Source organism: Trachypithecus francoisi, unplaced genomic scaffold (assembly GCF_009764315.1).
Source record: "Trachypithecus francoisi isolate TF-2019V2 unplaced genomic scaffold, Tfra_2.0 Lachesis_group20, whole genome shotgun sequence".
NCBI lineage: Eukaryota > Metazoa > Chordata > Mammalia > Primates > Cercopithecidae > Trachypithecus > Trachypithecus francoisi.
Genome location: NW_022681466.1, coordinates 68,377,515 through 68,394,657, shown reverse-complemented (window position 1 = coordinate 68,394,657; position 17,143 = coordinate 68,377,515). Strand labels below are relative to the sequence as shown.

The following is a 17,143-nucleotide window of genomic DNA, read 5'->3' as shown; positions in this document are numbered from 1 at the left end:
GAAACTCCGTCTCTACTAAAAAATACAAAACAAAACTAGCTGGGCGAAGTGGCGGGTGCCCGTAGTCCCAGCTACTCAGGAGGCTGAGGCAGGAGAATGGCATAAACTCGGGAGGCAGAGCTTGCAATGAGCAGGGACCGTGCACCACTGCAGTCCAGCCTGGGCGACAGAGTGAGACTCCATCTCAAAAAAAAAAATAAATAAATAAAGAAACATGACTCCTATATAGCATTTTTCCCTTTGCGTCCTTTTTGTGGAATATTAGTTGTTGATATAACTATCACATCTATAAATGTTACAAGCCCAACAATAAATTGTTATAATAATTACTTTAATTTTATGTTTTCTACAGAAGCTGAGAGAAAAAGGAGACTAAGTATGTATAGCTTTTATTAATCCTCTTTTTTAAGAAAATAATTTCTAGGCCGGGCACGGTGGCTCATGCCTGTAATCCCAGCGCTTTGGGAGGCCAAGGTGGGTGGATCATGAGGTCAGGAGATCGAGACCCTCCTGGCTAACACGGTGAAACCCCGTCTCTACTAAAAATACAAAAAATTAGCTGGCCGTGGTGGCGGGCGCCTGTAGTCCCAGCTACTCAGGAGGCTGAGGCAGGAGAATAGCTTGAACCCGGGAGGTGGAGGTTTCAGTGAGCCAAGATCGCGCCACCGCACTCCAGCCTGGGTGACAGTGTGAGACTCCGTCTCAAAAAAACAAAACAAAAACAAAACAAAACAAAAAACAGTAAATTAACTCACAGCTAGAAGATACCAGTCCACAGCTTGGTAGGCCTCAGGTGGAGAGAGAGTGAGAAGCACGGTGGTCAGTGGCCGTAAGGAAAAGGAGGAGAGAACCATCACCTGGTGCTTTCATTTTCGCCCTCACCTGCCTGAAAGCCCAGGGGGAAGCAGGGCAGGAGAATGAGTGGAGGAGGAAGTGGAGGAAGAGGCAGGATGGAGAGGGCAGGGAGAGAGAGCGAGCCAACATCTTTGAGTCCCTGGAATTTAGCTTTGCCTGGAGCTAGATGGCAACCCTCGGGCTTTCGGTTTTGTAAGTCAATCCATTTCCATGTTAAGTTAGTTTGGAGCGTCTTTAACTTGGAACTGAAGAAATCCCAACGAATCCTGGGACAGCGCCTCCAGATCGGAAGTCTAGAAGCTGGTTGGGCGTGAGCAAAGCTACTTACACCAAGAACCCCATGAGAGAAGAATAATTTGGTAAGGGATGCCATCTATGGCTTGACTAGACACTGTTGGAGGCCTTTTTATTTCTGGAGCTTTTACATTTCCTTTCCATATACTGTCCATATTAACGCCATGAGAAGACAGCTATGATTATTTCAACCTACTGGAGCCAAATTGTTGCAGAAAGTTGGGTCAGAAATGCTTTCCGCTGAGGCGAGAGGATACCTCGCCACCGCGTGGAGATGGGTAGTTCTAGGGCTCAAACAATGGAATGAAGGCCTAAGACCGTCAGACTTCTGGCTTTCTGCTCCCACGGCCCCAGAGTGTTGGCTTGTCAGCCTCCAGCTTTTTACCTGATGGCGGCAAGATTGTGTGCGAGGCCAGGCATCTTGTCTTAGCACAAAGGGAATGCGCAGGAGCAGGGCTCCTTCCCCGGAGCCTCTGGAGAATGCAGCCAGAGAGCCATCTTGTTCTTGGAAAGGGGTCCCAATCCAGACCCCAGAGAGGGTTCTTGAATCTCATGCAAGAAAGAATTTGAGGTGAGTCCACGAGGTAAAGTGAAAGCAAGTTTATCCAGAAAGGAAAGAAAAAAAGGATGGCTACTCCATAGGCAGAGCAGCCTTGTGGGCTACTGGTTGCCCAATTTTATGGTTATTTCTTTTTATTTATTTTTTGAGACAGAGTTTCACTCTTGTTGCCCAGGCTGGAGTGCAATGGTGCCATCTCAGCTCACTGCAACCTCCGCCTCCCGGGTTCAAGCGATTCTCCTGCCTCAGCCTCCCGAGTAGCTGGGATTGCAGGCACGCACCACCATGCCTGGCTAATTTTTGTATTTTTAGTAGAGACGGGGTTTCACCATGTTAGTCAGGCTGGTCTCGAACTCCCAGCCTCAGGTGATCCACCCGCCTCGGCCTCCCTAAGTGCTGGGATTACAGGCGTGAGACGGCACCCGGCCAGGCCGTTTTGACTTGGCTTCCGTCTGAGTGCCTGGGCTGCTCACTGGTGCTTCAGTGTTGACCAGGCTGGTCTTGAACTCCTGACCTCGTGATCCATCTGCCTCAGCCTCCCAAAGTGCTGGAATTACAGGCGTGAGCCACCGTGCCTGGCCTGTTTCTTGATTATATGCTGAATAGGGGTGTGTTATTCATGCTTCCCCTTTTAAGACCATATAGGGTAACTTCCTGACATTGCCATGCCATTTGTAAACTGTCACAGCGCTGGTGGGAGTGTAGCAATGAGGACGACCAGAGGTCACTCTTGTGGCCATCTTGGTTTTGGTATTTTGGCTGGCTTCTTTACTGCAACCTGTTTCATCAGCAGGGCCTCCATGACCTGTATCTTGTGCCCACCTTCTGTCTCATCCTGTGACTCGGAATGTCTAAGCATCTGGGAATGCAGCCCAGTAGGTCTCATTCTTATTTTACCCAGCCCCTATTCAATATGGAGTTGCTCTGGTTCAGACGCCTCTGACAGCCTCACAGAAAGAAGGGCTGGGACACAGAAGTGAGCTTATTGGCAGGGTAGGGGAGCGGGGAGGACTTAAATCAATCACGACTTTCCTCATGAGCTGGTAGAAAGTCCTACCTTTCCTGAGATTAAACTATGCATAGTCGCCACCTGCAAAAAATTGGATTTTGTCAGCAGGGAAGGAGGGGAGGGATAGGAGATGGCAGCTAGGGAAGCCACGGGGCCGTGCTTTATTTATTTATTTTTTGAGACAGAGTTTCACTCTTGTTGCCCAGGCTGGAGTGCAATGGTGCCATCTCAGCTCACTGCAACCTCCGCCTCCCGGGTTCAAGCGATTCTCCTGCCTCAGCCTCCCGAGTAGCTGGGATTACAGGCACGCGCTACCACGCCAAGTTTGTATTTTTAGTAGAGACGGGGTTTCTCCATGTTAGTCAGGCTGGTCTCGAACTCCCAACCTCAGGTGATCCACCCGCCTCGGCCTCCCTAAGTGCTGGGATGACAGGCGTGAGACGGCACCCGGCCAGGCCGTTTTGACTTGGCTTCCGTCTGAGTGCCTGGGCTGCTCACTGGTGCTTCAGCATGAAGCCCCTGGCGCTGGGTCTGTGGAGGGCATGTATTGAGTGGGTGGGCCTCTGTGCTGCAGCCATGGCTGCCGGTCTGGGCTCTCCACCTGCCTCCTGGGTGGTTCGAGGCTGGCCTCCCACCGCTTCTGCCTCTCCATCAAATGAGGCTCAGCTGGTGGAACTCCCTGTTTCTCTTCAGTTCTAAAAGCGTGGGCTCAACTTGCCTTGGCTCTCTGTACCCTTCTTCTTAGTCCGCTGGTGCTGGCTTAGTCTCAGCAGTGACCTTACTCACACCAGCCGGGCAGGGCTCAGAGGGGCACGCCTGCTTTTCAGTGAAGCCCCAGTGTGCTCCGGGACAAGGTGAGGCAGGGAGGGCATCAATATCTCCAGCACCAGGCCCTAGAGAGCGCCTCGGGAGTGGCACAGGCCTGGGAGCGCTCGGTTCTGCTGAGTCTCAGGCCGAACCCGGTTTCTCTCTGGGCTGAGGGATGGTGAGGGCTGAGGATGGATCCAGGCCCTGACTGGGGCTCCCCCGAAAGCAGTCGGGGGCTTTTGGGGATGTGTCAGACTCTGCCGGGCTGGAACAAATGGGCCTCAAAGGTTGGTTAAGTGCAGGCCCCGCCAAGAAAGCACTCTTCTGCAATTTGCCCGACAATCCTCAGCCTCAGAATGCCTCTGAGAAGGGGACAGAGCAGCGCGTGGCAAAGCAGAGGCTGGAGGGAGGAGGAAGCGGGAGGCCCAGGTCAACCTCGGGCCACACTTGGGTCAGAGGCAGGGTCCAGAGGCCGGCGGGAAGGCAGCCAGTCCCTGCAGGGCAGCCGGCGCACTGACTGGGGCCCTGCCTTCCTCCTCCGGGCTCCGCAGTGTCCTGCGGGCTACCAGAGCGGTCCACGGTGGGGCCGGGGTGCCTGGCTGCAGAGCAGAGGCCCCGAAGGGACGGCGCCATGCGTGTAAACCTCTGGATGGCCGCACGGGGCTGGGGGTTGAACCAAAGCCGTGGGATCGCCGGGCAAGGGGCGGGGGCTGCGGGCTTGGGATTGGGCGGAGGATGGTCTGGAGGAAGGGCTACAGCAGCTCTCCATTCCTTTCAGCCCTGAGCCCCGAGTGTCCGCCTTGCATCCGTTTGGGCGCGGTGTCAACTCCACGCCTGAGCTCTAAGAGAGACGGCGGGGCGGCGGGGGGAGAGACGAGTCCACACACAGGCGTACCTTATTATATAGAATTTGTACAATATATTTCTCTTCGTTTGCATATTTTACCCACAGCTTAACATCCTTTTTACAGGCTGAACTCAGGTTGATAGAATCAAAATTCTTTCAACCAAATAAGAAAAATTCAAAATCGTAAACCCGTAAGAAAACAAATTAAAAACGGTGATGAAAATACGTCACTCCTCTCGTTAGGAACAGTGTCTGTTTGTACAACAGGTATGCTCTGGAACAGGATTTCTTTACAGCGTAGGCACGTGTTTCCACCTTTGCTCTGCGGGCTTCGCCTCCTCGGCGCCTGGGGCTCCTGGAAAGCTCCGGACGCGGCGGCTCTGGCTCGGCAGCACCACCCGGTGGCCGGAGGCAGAAGCGGCCGGGCGGAGCCGTCGCGGATGCGGGCAGACTCAGGCTTGTTTCCCGTGAACTGCAGCGAAGAGCCCAGAACAGCAAGGGCAGTGGGCGGACAGGTGCTCTGAAGAGCCCAGCGTTTATTTACAGCTGATCTTTCCGACGGGAGGATGGAGTACAGCGGCGGCCACTGCCACAAGGGGTGACTCCTGCCCTGCTGCCCGCTTTACTCGGAGTCTGGGGTGTGGAGGGTCGTGGGTGGTGCTCTCTCCTCCTCTACCTTCCAGGTTGGGTGTGAGTCTGAGCACGCAGCAGGGCCTCCCCCTCCCAAGCACCAAGCCTTGTTTCCTGTGAGTCCCCCCTCTTGGCAAACTCCTCACTGGGAGACCTCCTCGGGTCTGAGGGGCGCAGAAGATGGGGCCTTCCCTGGGGGGGTGGGGTGCAGGCAGCTCCCAAAGCAAGGTTGGTTTGGCAAACAGCAAAAGATGGGAAAAGGGTTTCTACGGAGCCAGCAGCACCTGCCCATTCAGGTACCAAGCCACGGGAACCTGGCCAGGCCTTTCCACCAGGCGATGCCCTCAGTCCTCAGGCCACCGAATTCCAGGACCTGCCCCATGTGTTCCTGTCTCCCTTGAATCCCACCCTCTGCCCGCCCTGGGATGGTTCTACCAGAACTCAGGGGCTTAGCTGAGAACCTAATTGTAGGGCTGTGAAGCCTGCTGCACCTTGGAGTCCTGACCCACCAGGCAAAAGTGCTCTTACAGGAAGAGGCTTCCAGACCTGCAGACTCCGGCCCCTGCAATCCAGATCCCTGCAAATCCGGCAGAGAGGGGTCTTCAGAGGCCACGGGGCACACTGGGTCATGGCAATGCCGACCTGGTCAAGCTTGGCCTTGGTGGTGGGGCCCCTTCTCTGGCTCTGGCACTGTGTGGTGGCACGTGCTTCCGGCCCAGACACTGCCCCTAAAGGCGTGCTCCATCCCCACGGGTCCACTAAGGCCAGCACACAGCTCACATGCCAGGCTTGCTTCATGTTCCCAAGCGTGGCTCTGGAGGGAGAATCACCATCGGCACTCCAGTGCAAGACTAAACCCATCAAAAGAAAAATGTAAAACAGCACTGACTAGAACTAATGCCGTTATTGCTACAAGTGACAGCCAAACAGCCACGCAGAGTCCCAGAGGTGGGTATGACAGACCACCGTGACTGTCAAGCAGAAATAAAATGATGTCGGGTTTTACTCTTATAATAAGATATCCTCTGATCATCTTCAAGGTATAGAAGCTCACGCGTGCTCCTCACATTCTGCTACTTTCACAGAACGGTCAGTCCCCAGTCATGCCCTTGAGCCCCTCCAGGGACACAGTGTGGTTCTGCTCTAAAAACGTGAGGTGGAAACTGAAATATGTCAAAACAACTGACAAACTGTGGTGGTGCTGCCTGGCGCGTGAGCGGACGTACAGGGGCGCCTGCCGGCGGTCCCCAAGGGCACTTGTTCTTCTCAAGGAGTTCTCTGGGAGGGCGCGGCCGTGCAGGGAGCTAGCTCGATGCCTGGTTCTGTACTGGATGCTTGGGGATCGGTGGTGGCCAGGAGGGGCTCTCGCCAGTTTTGGTTTGGTTTGAAAAGCAAAGAGGTGTTCCCAGGCTGGGCAGCCGCTGGGGGTCTTGCTGGAAGGGTGGATCTAGGTGGATTGTGCCTCCCTCGGAAGGCAAGTGAGACAGAAACCAGTTGAGAGGCTGCTTCCAAGTCTTCCCAGGCCCATGGCTCCTGCAGGGACAGCCTCTGGAGTAGGCTGGTCTCTAAACCTTCTCCAGAGCCCCCTGCCCACCCTTTCTGAGGCATTCTATACTGCTTGGCTTATTTTCAACATGCTACAGCCTGTGCTTGTGTCTAGCCTATGCACAGGAGCTCTTGGAGACATGGCTGCTTGGCATCCGAATTGGAGTGGAAGTCAGCTCAAGGAGAGCTGGGTACTGGCGCTACAGGAGTGTTCCTGAATGAGGCTGGCTGTCTGCTCTAAAGTCCCTGTGGCAGATGAGCTAGTCCCACGCGCCACACCAAGACGCCACCCCAAGGACTAACACTCCACATTCCAGAGGCGGGTGGCCTTGTTTGGGTAGTTGATGGCCAGGCTGATGGCAGCAATGTTCTGCAGAGCCTGTGGAGGGAAAAAGAGTTGTCGCCAGTGTCAGGAGCCACTCCCTTGTTCACTGAGTGCTGGTAAGACCCTCAGCTGAGCACTGAGGACAAGGGGACGAAGGAGGGGCGCCTGAGATGAACCAGATGTGTTCCCCTCCCCCAGAGGCCCACAGGGTAGAGAGAGAGAGAAAATGCTTTTAAGAGCACGTGAAAGCTCCACATGTAGGTAGGAATCATCACTATCCGGGGAGGCAGTCCCAGTGCGGGGCTCAGAAGGCTGTCCGCAGAGGTCTGGGAAAACACTCTGGGGAAAACGGTGCAGAGATGCAGGTGGGGAAGGGCATGGCACTCACAGGAAATGAACAGCCAGTGCTGGGGACCAGAGGGAGTAGAGAAAACAGGGCCAGGAGGGCACTCAGATGCCCTGGAGGCAAGGCCGGCTCCGTCAGGCCTTCAGGGTCTGGGCAGCAAGAAGGTGGAGGTGGGCAAGGGAGGAAGAGGGGGTTGGCAGGGAGAGGTGTCAGGGAGAAATGTCAGGACACTGGTACAGTACACTTGACAGGCTGTGGGGAGGGCCAGAAGAGGGTAAGGAGGAAATGGAGACTGGACAGGGGCAGCAAAAGGGACCCGCCCACAGGCAAGCCGCCATGCTGAGCTTTGGGGCCAGGATGGGCAAGTATCGAAATTTCGTTACATGGTGTCATGAAACCTGGGGTGGCAATGTTGGTAGGTAGCTGTTGGGGGTAAGGGAGTTTTTACTCTGCCTACAGGTCTCGGGTGAATTCACAAACTCTTTGGTATGGGCTGGGGGCATTCCCACTTCCGAGCATACACGTCAAAGCCTATGGCAGGAAAGACAACCCTTTTCCTGCAAAAGGGCAGTATGTTCGGAGAATACGTCCAAAGGACAGAGCGCCGCGCTCAAGCAGGGCTCTTGGCTGGGTGTCCCGGCCGGGTGTCCACCCACGGGTAACCCTGTGAGCCTCAGTGTCCCTAGCTGTCTTCTGGGGGTGTTGGGCCACACATATTATGATATTCAAGGAGTCCAAGGTTTTCAAAATGTAGTCTGGGGCCAGGGGACTCCCGAGACCCTTTCGGGGTCTGCAAGGTTCATTTTTCACTTTCCTTCTCCTGAGTATACGGTGGAGTGTTCCAGAGCCTGACGTGTGATCTGACTGACTACAGAAGCAAACATGAGAATCCAGCTGTCTTCTATGAGCAGACATGAGGGGTCTGCAGGGATGGAGCACAGCGCCACCCTCTGCAGGCATTCCTTTCTTCTTTTTTGGTCACCTATTTGTCCCAGAGCACTCAGTAATTACTTCGCTTTGAAAAGTTAGACTTGTTTTTCACAAGACGTGTTATTCATGTTAACATGAAATGGGTTCACTACTTAAAAAAAAAGGTAAAGGTTTAAACTTTTGCTTACTTTTTAAATCGAAAATCTCATTTCTAATGGCACATATGGATATATGTATAATACACATACCCAAAAGCCTTCTGAGCTACAGTCAGTGAAAAGCGTGAAGCATCCTGAGACCAAACAGCTGTCAGAAGAGGAGTTCCGCTACCAGAGTAGCAACTCACATCTAAAAATATGTGAAATCTAACTCCATGGAAACTTCGAGAATCAGCCAAACTAAATTTAAGGCATCGGTTGTTTTGGTTTTAAAGACACAAATTCTTCTGACCCCACAGTTTAGAGTGAGTGACTCTGATAAATGGGGCTCATGCGTGCTCTCTGAGCACCAGGAGGAAGTGCAGTCACAGAACTGGAACAAGCTCTGTGTAACCTCCAGGTGGATTCTGTCCTACTCAGACGCAATGCGCAGACCTTCTCTGCCCTGGCAATGGTGAGATGGTGGCACCCAAGCCTGGGGGCCAGCTCTGTTGGGGTGGAGAGAGTACCTGTGCCGCACAGCGGAGAAGGTGGTCGTCCGTGGTTAGGGCCAGCAGGTAATCCTGCAGCACGCCGAGCTCCTGCAGAGAGAGCAGGGGCTGTAAGCGACACTGTCAGATGCACAGTGCAGCTCTCCCAGACCACCTGGGACACCCGCCTGCGAAAGCAGAAGCCTCTCGCGGGTGGACGCTACTCACTCCGCCTGGCACCGCGTGGCACTGCCTTGCTCAGAACCCCAGCACGAGGCTGACTGGCAGAAGCCAGGTGCCCAGTGCCGGGGCCGCCTCTGCCTCCACCTGCCCTTGGGTGAGCAGGCCGGGACCCCTCCTGAGGCCAGTTTCCTCATGTGTGAAAGGAGAGGGAAGCTACAGAACTCTGAAAGGCCCTTTCAGCTCCCACATTCAATGAGTCTATTGTGCTGAGGGGAGGGAAAAAAGAGGAGGAAGCAGAAATAACCCATCATTTTATTTTCCAAAACTCACTGCTGTCCAGGGCTGATCCCAGGCGGTTTTCCCCCACTGGCTCTAGGCCTGACAAAATAAGCAATCTCAGAGCTGACCTGAGGGTTTCCCAGGGCTGGGAGAGGCGAGAGCCTCAGACTCTCAGCCACGCCTGTCCTGTGTGGCCTGTCGAGACCCCTGCCACTCAGGCTGAGATGGGGCGGCGACTTCTGCCCTGGGTAGCAGAGGGAGCACACACACACGGAGGCACCGGGCTCCCTGCCCACACCTCAGGCCTCACCTGGGCACGGTTCTCGGTGACGAAGAAGAGCTCAGTGAGGGCACGGTGCAGGGGAAGGAGGATGCCGGGCTGTGTCACGTCCTCAAACAGGCTGTACTCCATGTGGGTAAAGAGCTGCCACAGAGGCTTCAACAGCGCAAGGTCACACAGGTCACTGCGGGAGGAGCCCCGGAGGTGGTCAGTTCAGTGAGGACCACGCCAAGGTCACGTGGCTGACAGTTGGCGGGAACCACACTGCTCAGACCCTCCCTCTCCCACAGCAGGTACAAGTGATTATAAAGTAGCCTCACCTATGCTCCCCACAAAAGAGCCACAAATAGTCACCGACAGCACAGAAAGAAAGGGGCAGAACCTAAACTTCAAAACCAGGCTCCAAGGGAACAGGAGGTCTGGACGTGTGCTCATGTGCATCTTCAAAAATGGATGTTATGGGCTAGACATGGTGGCTCACACTTGTAATCCCAGCACTTTGGGAAGCTGAGGTGGGAGGATCACTTCAGCCTAGGAGTTGGAGACCAACCTGGGAAACAGAGTGAGACCCTGTCTCTACAAAAAATTTTAAAAATCCAAAAAAACAAAAAACAAACAAGAAAAAACTAGCTGGGCGTGATGGCACCCAGCTACTCCAGAGGCCAAGGTGGGAGGATCGTCTGAGCCCAGAAGTTGGAGGCTGCAGTAAGCCATGATTGCGCCACTGTAATCTAGCCTGGGCAACAGAGTGAGATATTGTCTTTAAAAAAAAAAAAAAAAAGGCTATGAAGACTTTCCAATGAGAGTGGGAACTCATCTCAAGATAAATATTAAATGAAAAAAAGCAAGATGTGGCCGGGCGCAGTGGCTCACGCCTATAATCCCAGCACCTTGGGAGGCCGAGGTAGGCGGATCATGAGGTCAGAGTTCGAGAGTAGCCAACATAGTGAAACCCTGTCTCTACTAAAAATACAAAACAATTAGCTGGGTGTGGTGGCGGACGCCTGTAGTCCCAGCTACTAGGGAGGCTGAGGCGGGAGAATCGCTTGAACCCTGGAGGTGGAGCTTGCAGTGAGCCGAGATCATACCATTGCACTCCAGCCTGGGTGACAGTGTGAGACTCTGTCTCAAAAAAAAAAAAAAAAGAAAAAAAGCAAGATGTAAAACTACATATACAAAATAAAATTCAAAAATAACCTGCATATACAGTCTTTTCTCAATGCATATGAAAAACAACAGTAAACAGACATAACAAAAGATGCCATCAGCAGTTGACCCTATCAGCTTCCTAGGTTTTCTACAATGCTCACTGCTTTAATAATCAGAAAAGAACACTTCTGACAGACGTGATGGCTCCTATTTGCAGTCCTAGTTACTCAAGAGGCTGAGGTGGAAGGATCACTGCAGCCCAGGAGTTCATGGCTGCAGTGGCTATGATGGTGCCACTGCGCTCTGGCCTGGGCAACAGAACAAGACCCCACCTCTAAAAAAAAATTAAAGAAAAAAAAAAAGATGGTCAGGAGCAGTGGCTCATACCTACAATCCTAGCACTTTGGAAGGCTAAGGTCGGGGGATTGCTTGATCCCAGGAATTTGAGACCATCCTGGGCAACATGGTGAACCCCGTCTCTACAAAAAATAGAAAAATTAGCTGGGTGTGGTGTCATACGCCTGTAGTCCCAGCTACTCAGGAGGCTGAGGGGAGAGGATCACTTCAGCTCGAGAGGTGGAGGCCACAGTGAGTTGAGATGGTGCCACTGCACTCCAGCCTGGGCAAGAGAGCGAGACTCTGTCTCAAAAAATAATAAAATAAAATAAAATAATGATGACTACCATTGTTATGATTTTCGGCTCGGCTTATGAAACACAAGAAGATGCTTGCAAGGTTGCCCGGGCAGAAAACTTTTCCCTAAATAAAGCAGAACGCCTGCTGAGAGAATGAACTGAGGTTTTTTTTTTTTTTCATTTTTACTCAGAGGGAGGCTGTCCTTTGCTTTAATTCCAACTCAATATTCTTTGAAGAAGAAAAATTATGAAATAAATAATATTCTAGAACTTATTATATGGCTATATATAATTACATAATGTTGGATTTTGCTTTTTTTAAAAAAATTGCTTTTTCTCTTATGACTTGAAAAATCATTGTGTATATTTAATTGTTATCCTGAAGCCAAATCTCTTTTTCCCAGAGGAATAAATCTTCACAAAACAAACAGGAAAATTCTGATAGCTTTCCAGCTGGGTTTTCAGAGAAGCATCAGCATGTGAGGTAAAACGTACCTGCGAGCTGAGAAGGTCCCTCCCCTGAGGACGGCCCCTCGTGTGTGGCCTCCAGGCCAAGCCCTCAGGCAGGCCCCCTCTCACTCTACGAGAAGCACACATGAAAGAGGCTAGGGTGGCAAGGCATATTGGGAGTTCCCTCCGGGCTCGGGACAGAGGGTGCAGGGGTGTCCCCACTGGAGAGAAGGTTGCCAATGGCCAGCAGACTGCAGGCAGGGGCACAAGTCTTCCTTCCTGCTGCAGGTAAGAAGGGCCCACCAGCCAGGAGACCATGGAGATGTTCCATGTTTCATAAGCACTGCTCAACCAGACTGTTCTTACTGGACTCGACGCTCAAGTGAACAGAGCTAAGCCTGTGTGGGGCTAAGTGATCCTCTCTGCGTATGAGGACATGGGGGTAACAGCAAGCATGCCCAGCTCTCCCTTCTCTCTCCACGCTGCCTATGGACTGACTATACCAGCCATCATGTTTTCTCCCCTGACTTTCAGAGTCCTTTGTTATTTTAATGACAGTTCCATATTCCATGAGAAGACAACCTGTTACTTCAAATATCATCAACGCACTCTGGCTGGCATTGTGTGTGTCTGTGTGCTTTGGAAATGCAGGAAAGAGGAAGAATGAGCTTCTGACAGGTAGGGTTCTAAGGAAGGAGGGTGGGGGCCAAGTAGACAACATGTATGGCACACACAGTCACTACTACCTTCCCTCATAGATGAGGACTAAGGCAATTATGTCTACAATCCCCAATTCAACACTATATGGCCTACCTAGTGCAAAAGGCAAGAACAGTGTCTAAGCACTGAGAGGAAGAAATAACATTCATTTACATTATGACACGACTGTACACTAAATAATGTGCATAGTCTTAGAATGAACAAATTTAGTAAGGTCACTGGATATAAGGGCAATATACAAAAATTAATTGTATATCAGCAAAAAACAAAGCTAAAATTAAAAAATACCAATTATAGTATCAAAAACATTAAATATCTAGTAATAAATTTAACAAAATGTTAAGTCCACTACATAGAAACCTATACAATATTACTAAGACCTAAACAATAGAGGAATATAAGTAGAATATATAATGGCTGTGGATTAGAGGACTTGGTGTTCTAAAGATCTTGATTCTCATCAAATTGATCTGTAGTCACACCACAGCACTCCAGCCTGCATGACAGAGTGAGACTCTGTCTCAAAAAAAAAACCTATCGAGTCAAATGGAGATCCACATGGAACAAAACTAACTTGATGCCTACCCCTTCTGTCATACACTCAAATGCTTTCCAGGTAGACAGTCCTCTAAGTGTGAAAGGAAAAACGAGTTTCTGGAAGATAACGAAGGAAATATCTTCATGACCTCTGAGTAAGGCAAACATTTCTTGAACAAGACAACAAGAATGCTAGCATAAAGCAAATGGCTGAAACACTGGAAGACATTAAAACCACAAATGTCTTTTCATCAAAGACACCACTGACAGCATGAAAGGGCCAGCCACAGAGTGGGGATACGTATGCCTGGCAAAGGGCTCCCAGCCAGGACACCGCTTACCTGTGGCTGCAGCATCGCACAATCCTCAGAAGTAAGTGGATGGCTTTTAATCGTTGATGGCCAGTCTGGCGACAGGCCACGCCCACCAGCCATTCCCAAATTTTTGCCAATGGGAGATGAGGCACAACCCTTTCTTCTGACAACATCTGTTTCAAAATCTCGAATCCTGGCCAACACCCCAAAACACAGATATACAAACAGAGACATGTAATAAGTAATATTATTATATAAAGTGTAACAATTGTGTACGTTAAGAATTCTACATTTTATAAACTGCTCACATTTTAATCAATAGGATGAAATAACTGCGATCATTTACATTCTGGCTGAAATTAAGGCTCTTGTAAAAATGACACAGAGGTTATATTTGCAGTTCCTCCTTTTTTCAAAATGCCCTGGCAAATTCTAAGAGAACAAGCATCCTTGTCGGGCCCTGACAGAACGCCTCTCATAGCTGGCCATTCAAGTTTACAACTAGCCAATGAAATCACATTCAGGAGTGACAGGTGTGGGGCTTGTGAGACAAATTTGGAAAGTGTGAGAGACAAGTACCTGCTTTGAATTTAACCAAGATCAGTGACATCATGGCACCCACAGCCATGGAGTGTCCCTGGCAGGCAGATGGTGCGAACGCAAAGCCCAGAGCACACACCTGTCTGGAACCGCCCCAGGTGTCCGGCCGTCACGGTGAATTTGTAGCCCCACTCGGTGTTGCTCATGTCGGAGGTGAAGCGGTAATACAGAGTGTCTCCTAGGCACACAAGAGTCAGAGGCAGGTCAGGAACTGCAGCAACAGGGAACGACAACAGAGGCGTTTCGGATGAAAGCTATTAAACCCCTTTCAACATTTTCCAGTAAGGTCCCTTCTCAGTATGAAGTTGAAACACTGCCTGTGAAGAACCTATCTAATCGAGTATCTGTTTCACTACCTGGAAGTTCAAAATCTTTCCACTTCTGCTGAGACCCGCTGAAGCTGTGGCGGTCTTGCTGGAAGTCACTACTGCTGGACATGGCTAACTCGTCACAGCCCTCCTCTGTGTTGCACTGAGAGTCGAATTTGATTGAGAGGTAGATGGCACCAGGAATGTGAACTTTATCCTAGAGAGGGGAAATGGAGAACACTTCTGTCGATGTGCTCACTAGACACGGACTGCAGCTGCCCCAGGCCGAGTCCTGCGCTGGACCTGGGTGCGTGAGAATGAGTGAACCACAGCCCTGGCCTCCAGGAGTGCACAGTCCAGCTGGGGCGAGGAGCATGCACGGACTGCAAATACAGTGCGAGGGATGCACAGTGGGGCAGGCGACACGGGGCCCCAGAGAAGGAGGGTCAGGCTGCTGTGAAGAGTGAAGAGGACAGGAGGACCCTGCCAGGAGAAGACAGGAGTGGGAGGCAAGGTGGACCTGAGTGCATGGGTGTGTTTCAGACAGGGGAACAGCCCTGTGAAGGTCTAGTACGTTCAGGGAATGGCAAGGAGCTTGGCATGTTTGGAGTAAAGGGTGTGCTACATGGGCACATATGCTTGGGAAGCAGGAACAGGGACAAGACAGGACCCCAAAGAGGCTGGCAGGGGCAGACACTGAAGGCCCTGGGCATGAAAATGAGGCAGTAAGACTCTGAACAGGGAAAACCCTGGAAAGCTTTGGTGAGGCTTGCACGGTGTAGCATCACTGACAGCTGGTATGGAGCAAGGCTGGGCTGAGGCAAAAGTGAGGAAATGAGAAAGTAGCAGCAGCAGGAACTCCAGAGAAGGACAACAGGTGTCTGGGATCAGTGGTGAAGACAAGACCTCTTTGGGGTTGAACCTGGTGGCTGACCCCGTGTGCCTGTGTGGGGCCAAGGGAGTGGGGCTGGAGCGCAGGAACATGGCGAGAGAAGAGACTTGGAAGGAAGGCAGTTAGGAGGTTATACTTCTGAAAAACAATCTCAGATGGCCAATAACCCAGTTCTAAATCGGTTTTCATCATCCACCTTTGCTGCTGCAGGTACCTTCTACTCGGAAGTAGACGCCTGGGCAACTCCAACATTTCTGTTTTCTCTCCAACATTTTTTAAAGTGCTAATGGGGGCCAGGTAACGTGGCTCATGCCTGTAATCCCAGCACTTTGGGAGCCCAAGGCAGGCGGATCACCTGAGGTCAGGAGTTAGAGACCAGCCTGGCCAACATGGTAAAACCCCGTCTCTACTAAAAATACAAAAATTAGCTGGGCGTGGTGGCAGGTGCCTTTATTCCTGCTACTAGGGAGGCTGAGGCATGAGAATCACTTGAATTTGGGAGGCGGAGGTTGCAGTGAGCTGAGATCACACCACTGCACTCCAGCCTGGGCAACAGAGTGAGACTCCATCTAAAAAAAAAGCGCTAAAGGATATACATGGCCTTAAGTCAATGAGAATAACAGAGGCTGCCCCATTCCTGCCTCATCAAAATGCCTACCTCCCTGCCCAGATACAAAGTTAAGGGTGGAAAAGATGAGACTTTGATTCAGTTATGGGAAATTTAAAAAGGGGCTGTAGTATCCAAGGTGTGGGCAGGTCATTGGGAGGCAGCTGAAGAGTGAGGGTCCAACCTGGACCACATTCAGACTCGCTGTCTCACTGTGAAGCCAAGGACTCACTCTCAGGAGCTTGCTGCAGGGAAAGTAAAGCTCTCCTGCAGGACGAGGTGGCCCATTTTCTTCTATTAAAACAAGCAAGGCCCGGAGAAGAGAAGACTTGCTTGTACAGAATCCCTGGCCTCAAGGAGGTAGGCTGCAGTTTGTTCAAGGAAGCGCTTTCTTGGACAGGTCTTTGCTGTCCAGGGGACGGATGAGGTTTCTGCCACTCAGTAGCCCTTACAGGGCCTGCTAGCCCCAGGCCCTACCTCGAAGTTGGTGTTGTTGTTATATGGGTGCTTCGATTCCCTCACTTGCACCTCCATTCCTGGCTCCTCCATGAACTGGCAGGCAGCCAGGGCCATGGTCCCCAGCATGTCCTCTCGGCAGCCCTGGAGCACTTTCTGCAGGATCTGGTAGGAAGCAGACGGATACGGTCAGGGCCTGCTAGTGGCATCAGGAAGAAGGGACAGTTTACTTCAACCCAAGACCCACCCAAAGGTGCTGGCATCATCTTAGACCTAGGACGAGCCTCTGTGACTCCATCACCCAAAAACAACTCCACCAGCCTCTCAATGGACCAGGCTGTTGCTGTCAATCAGGACACTGAAGTCCTTTCAGAATGATAATGCTTAGAGGTGGTCTGAAAGAACTAACAGAACCAGTCATAAAGGGTCCTGGTCCTTGAAGGAGTCCCCAGCCAAGCAGGTGGATTGGCCTATGGATAAATAATGACCACACAATGTGATCGATGTCTAGAGTGAGGTGCAGAGTTGGGAGCTCTAGGTGGCAAGAACCGGGGGAGGACATGTCCACGCAAGGGCCTAGGAGAGGCAGGATGGCTCCCTTTGTCCCTTCCGAAAGACAGATATGCTAGAGGAAGCCTGCCAGCACCTGCAGGGCTGCAAGGCCGGGCAAGGACCTCGTGGTCTGGTGGAGTTCTCAGATGGGCAAAGCAAGGCTGAGAGGCCAAATGAACTTCCTCATGGACTGTGTGTTTGTGTGTGAAGGTGGGTGAGGGACAGGATCAAAAAGGAGCTACCGAATATGCCTCAAGATTTCTGCACTTGGAAACTGGGAAGATGGCGACAAAGCTTTCTGGTTCAGCTGGAAATTGCGCTCAGGGCCCCTGAGTTCCTCACTAGCCCAATCCTTGGGAGAGGATACAGTGGCCCTACCTTTGCTGCATTCACACCTGTCAGGGAG

At 51.6% G+C, this 17,143-nt stretch overlaps 1 protein-coding gene and 1 pseudogene across 5 annotated transcripts in view; both read right to left on the bottom strand.

Moving 5' to 3' along the window:
- Nucleotides 1–4,416: 4,416 nt before the first annotated feature.
- LOC117067901 lies at nt 4,417–5,892 on the bottom strand (annotated as a pseudogene). The gene has a single exon (XR_004430889.1). The product of XR_004430889.1 is annotated as an uncharacterized LOC117067901 (transcript).
- Nucleotides 4,417–17,143, bottom strand: part of ZZEF1 (zinc finger ZZ-type and EF-hand domain containing 1) — a 142,441-nt gene continuing 129,714 nt past the window's right edge. For 2 of the 4 annotated variants that reach the window (XM_033185045.1, XM_033185046.1), the window contains exons 49-55: nt 16,207–16,350; nt 14,279–14,447; nt 14,002–14,100; nt 13,350–13,515; nt 9,548–9,701; nt 8,815–8,886; nt 4,417–6,925 (exon numbers count right to left, since the gene is read on the bottom strand). In XM_033185045.1, the coding sequence (XP_033040936.1) occupies nt 6,845–6,925; nt 8,815–8,886; nt 9,548–9,701; nt 13,350–13,515; nt 14,002–14,100; nt 14,279–14,447; nt 16,207–16,350 (885 nt within the window). In that variant the 3' untranslated portion in view covers nt 4,417–6,844. Of the gene's footprint in view, nt 6,926–8,814; nt 8,887–9,547; nt 9,702–12,803; nt 13,126–13,349; nt 13,516–13,901; nt 14,101–14,278; nt 14,448–16,206; nt 16,351–17,143 lie in introns of those variants that run through there. The other 2 variants (XM_033185047.1, XM_033185048.1) reach the window with 2 other exon arrangements.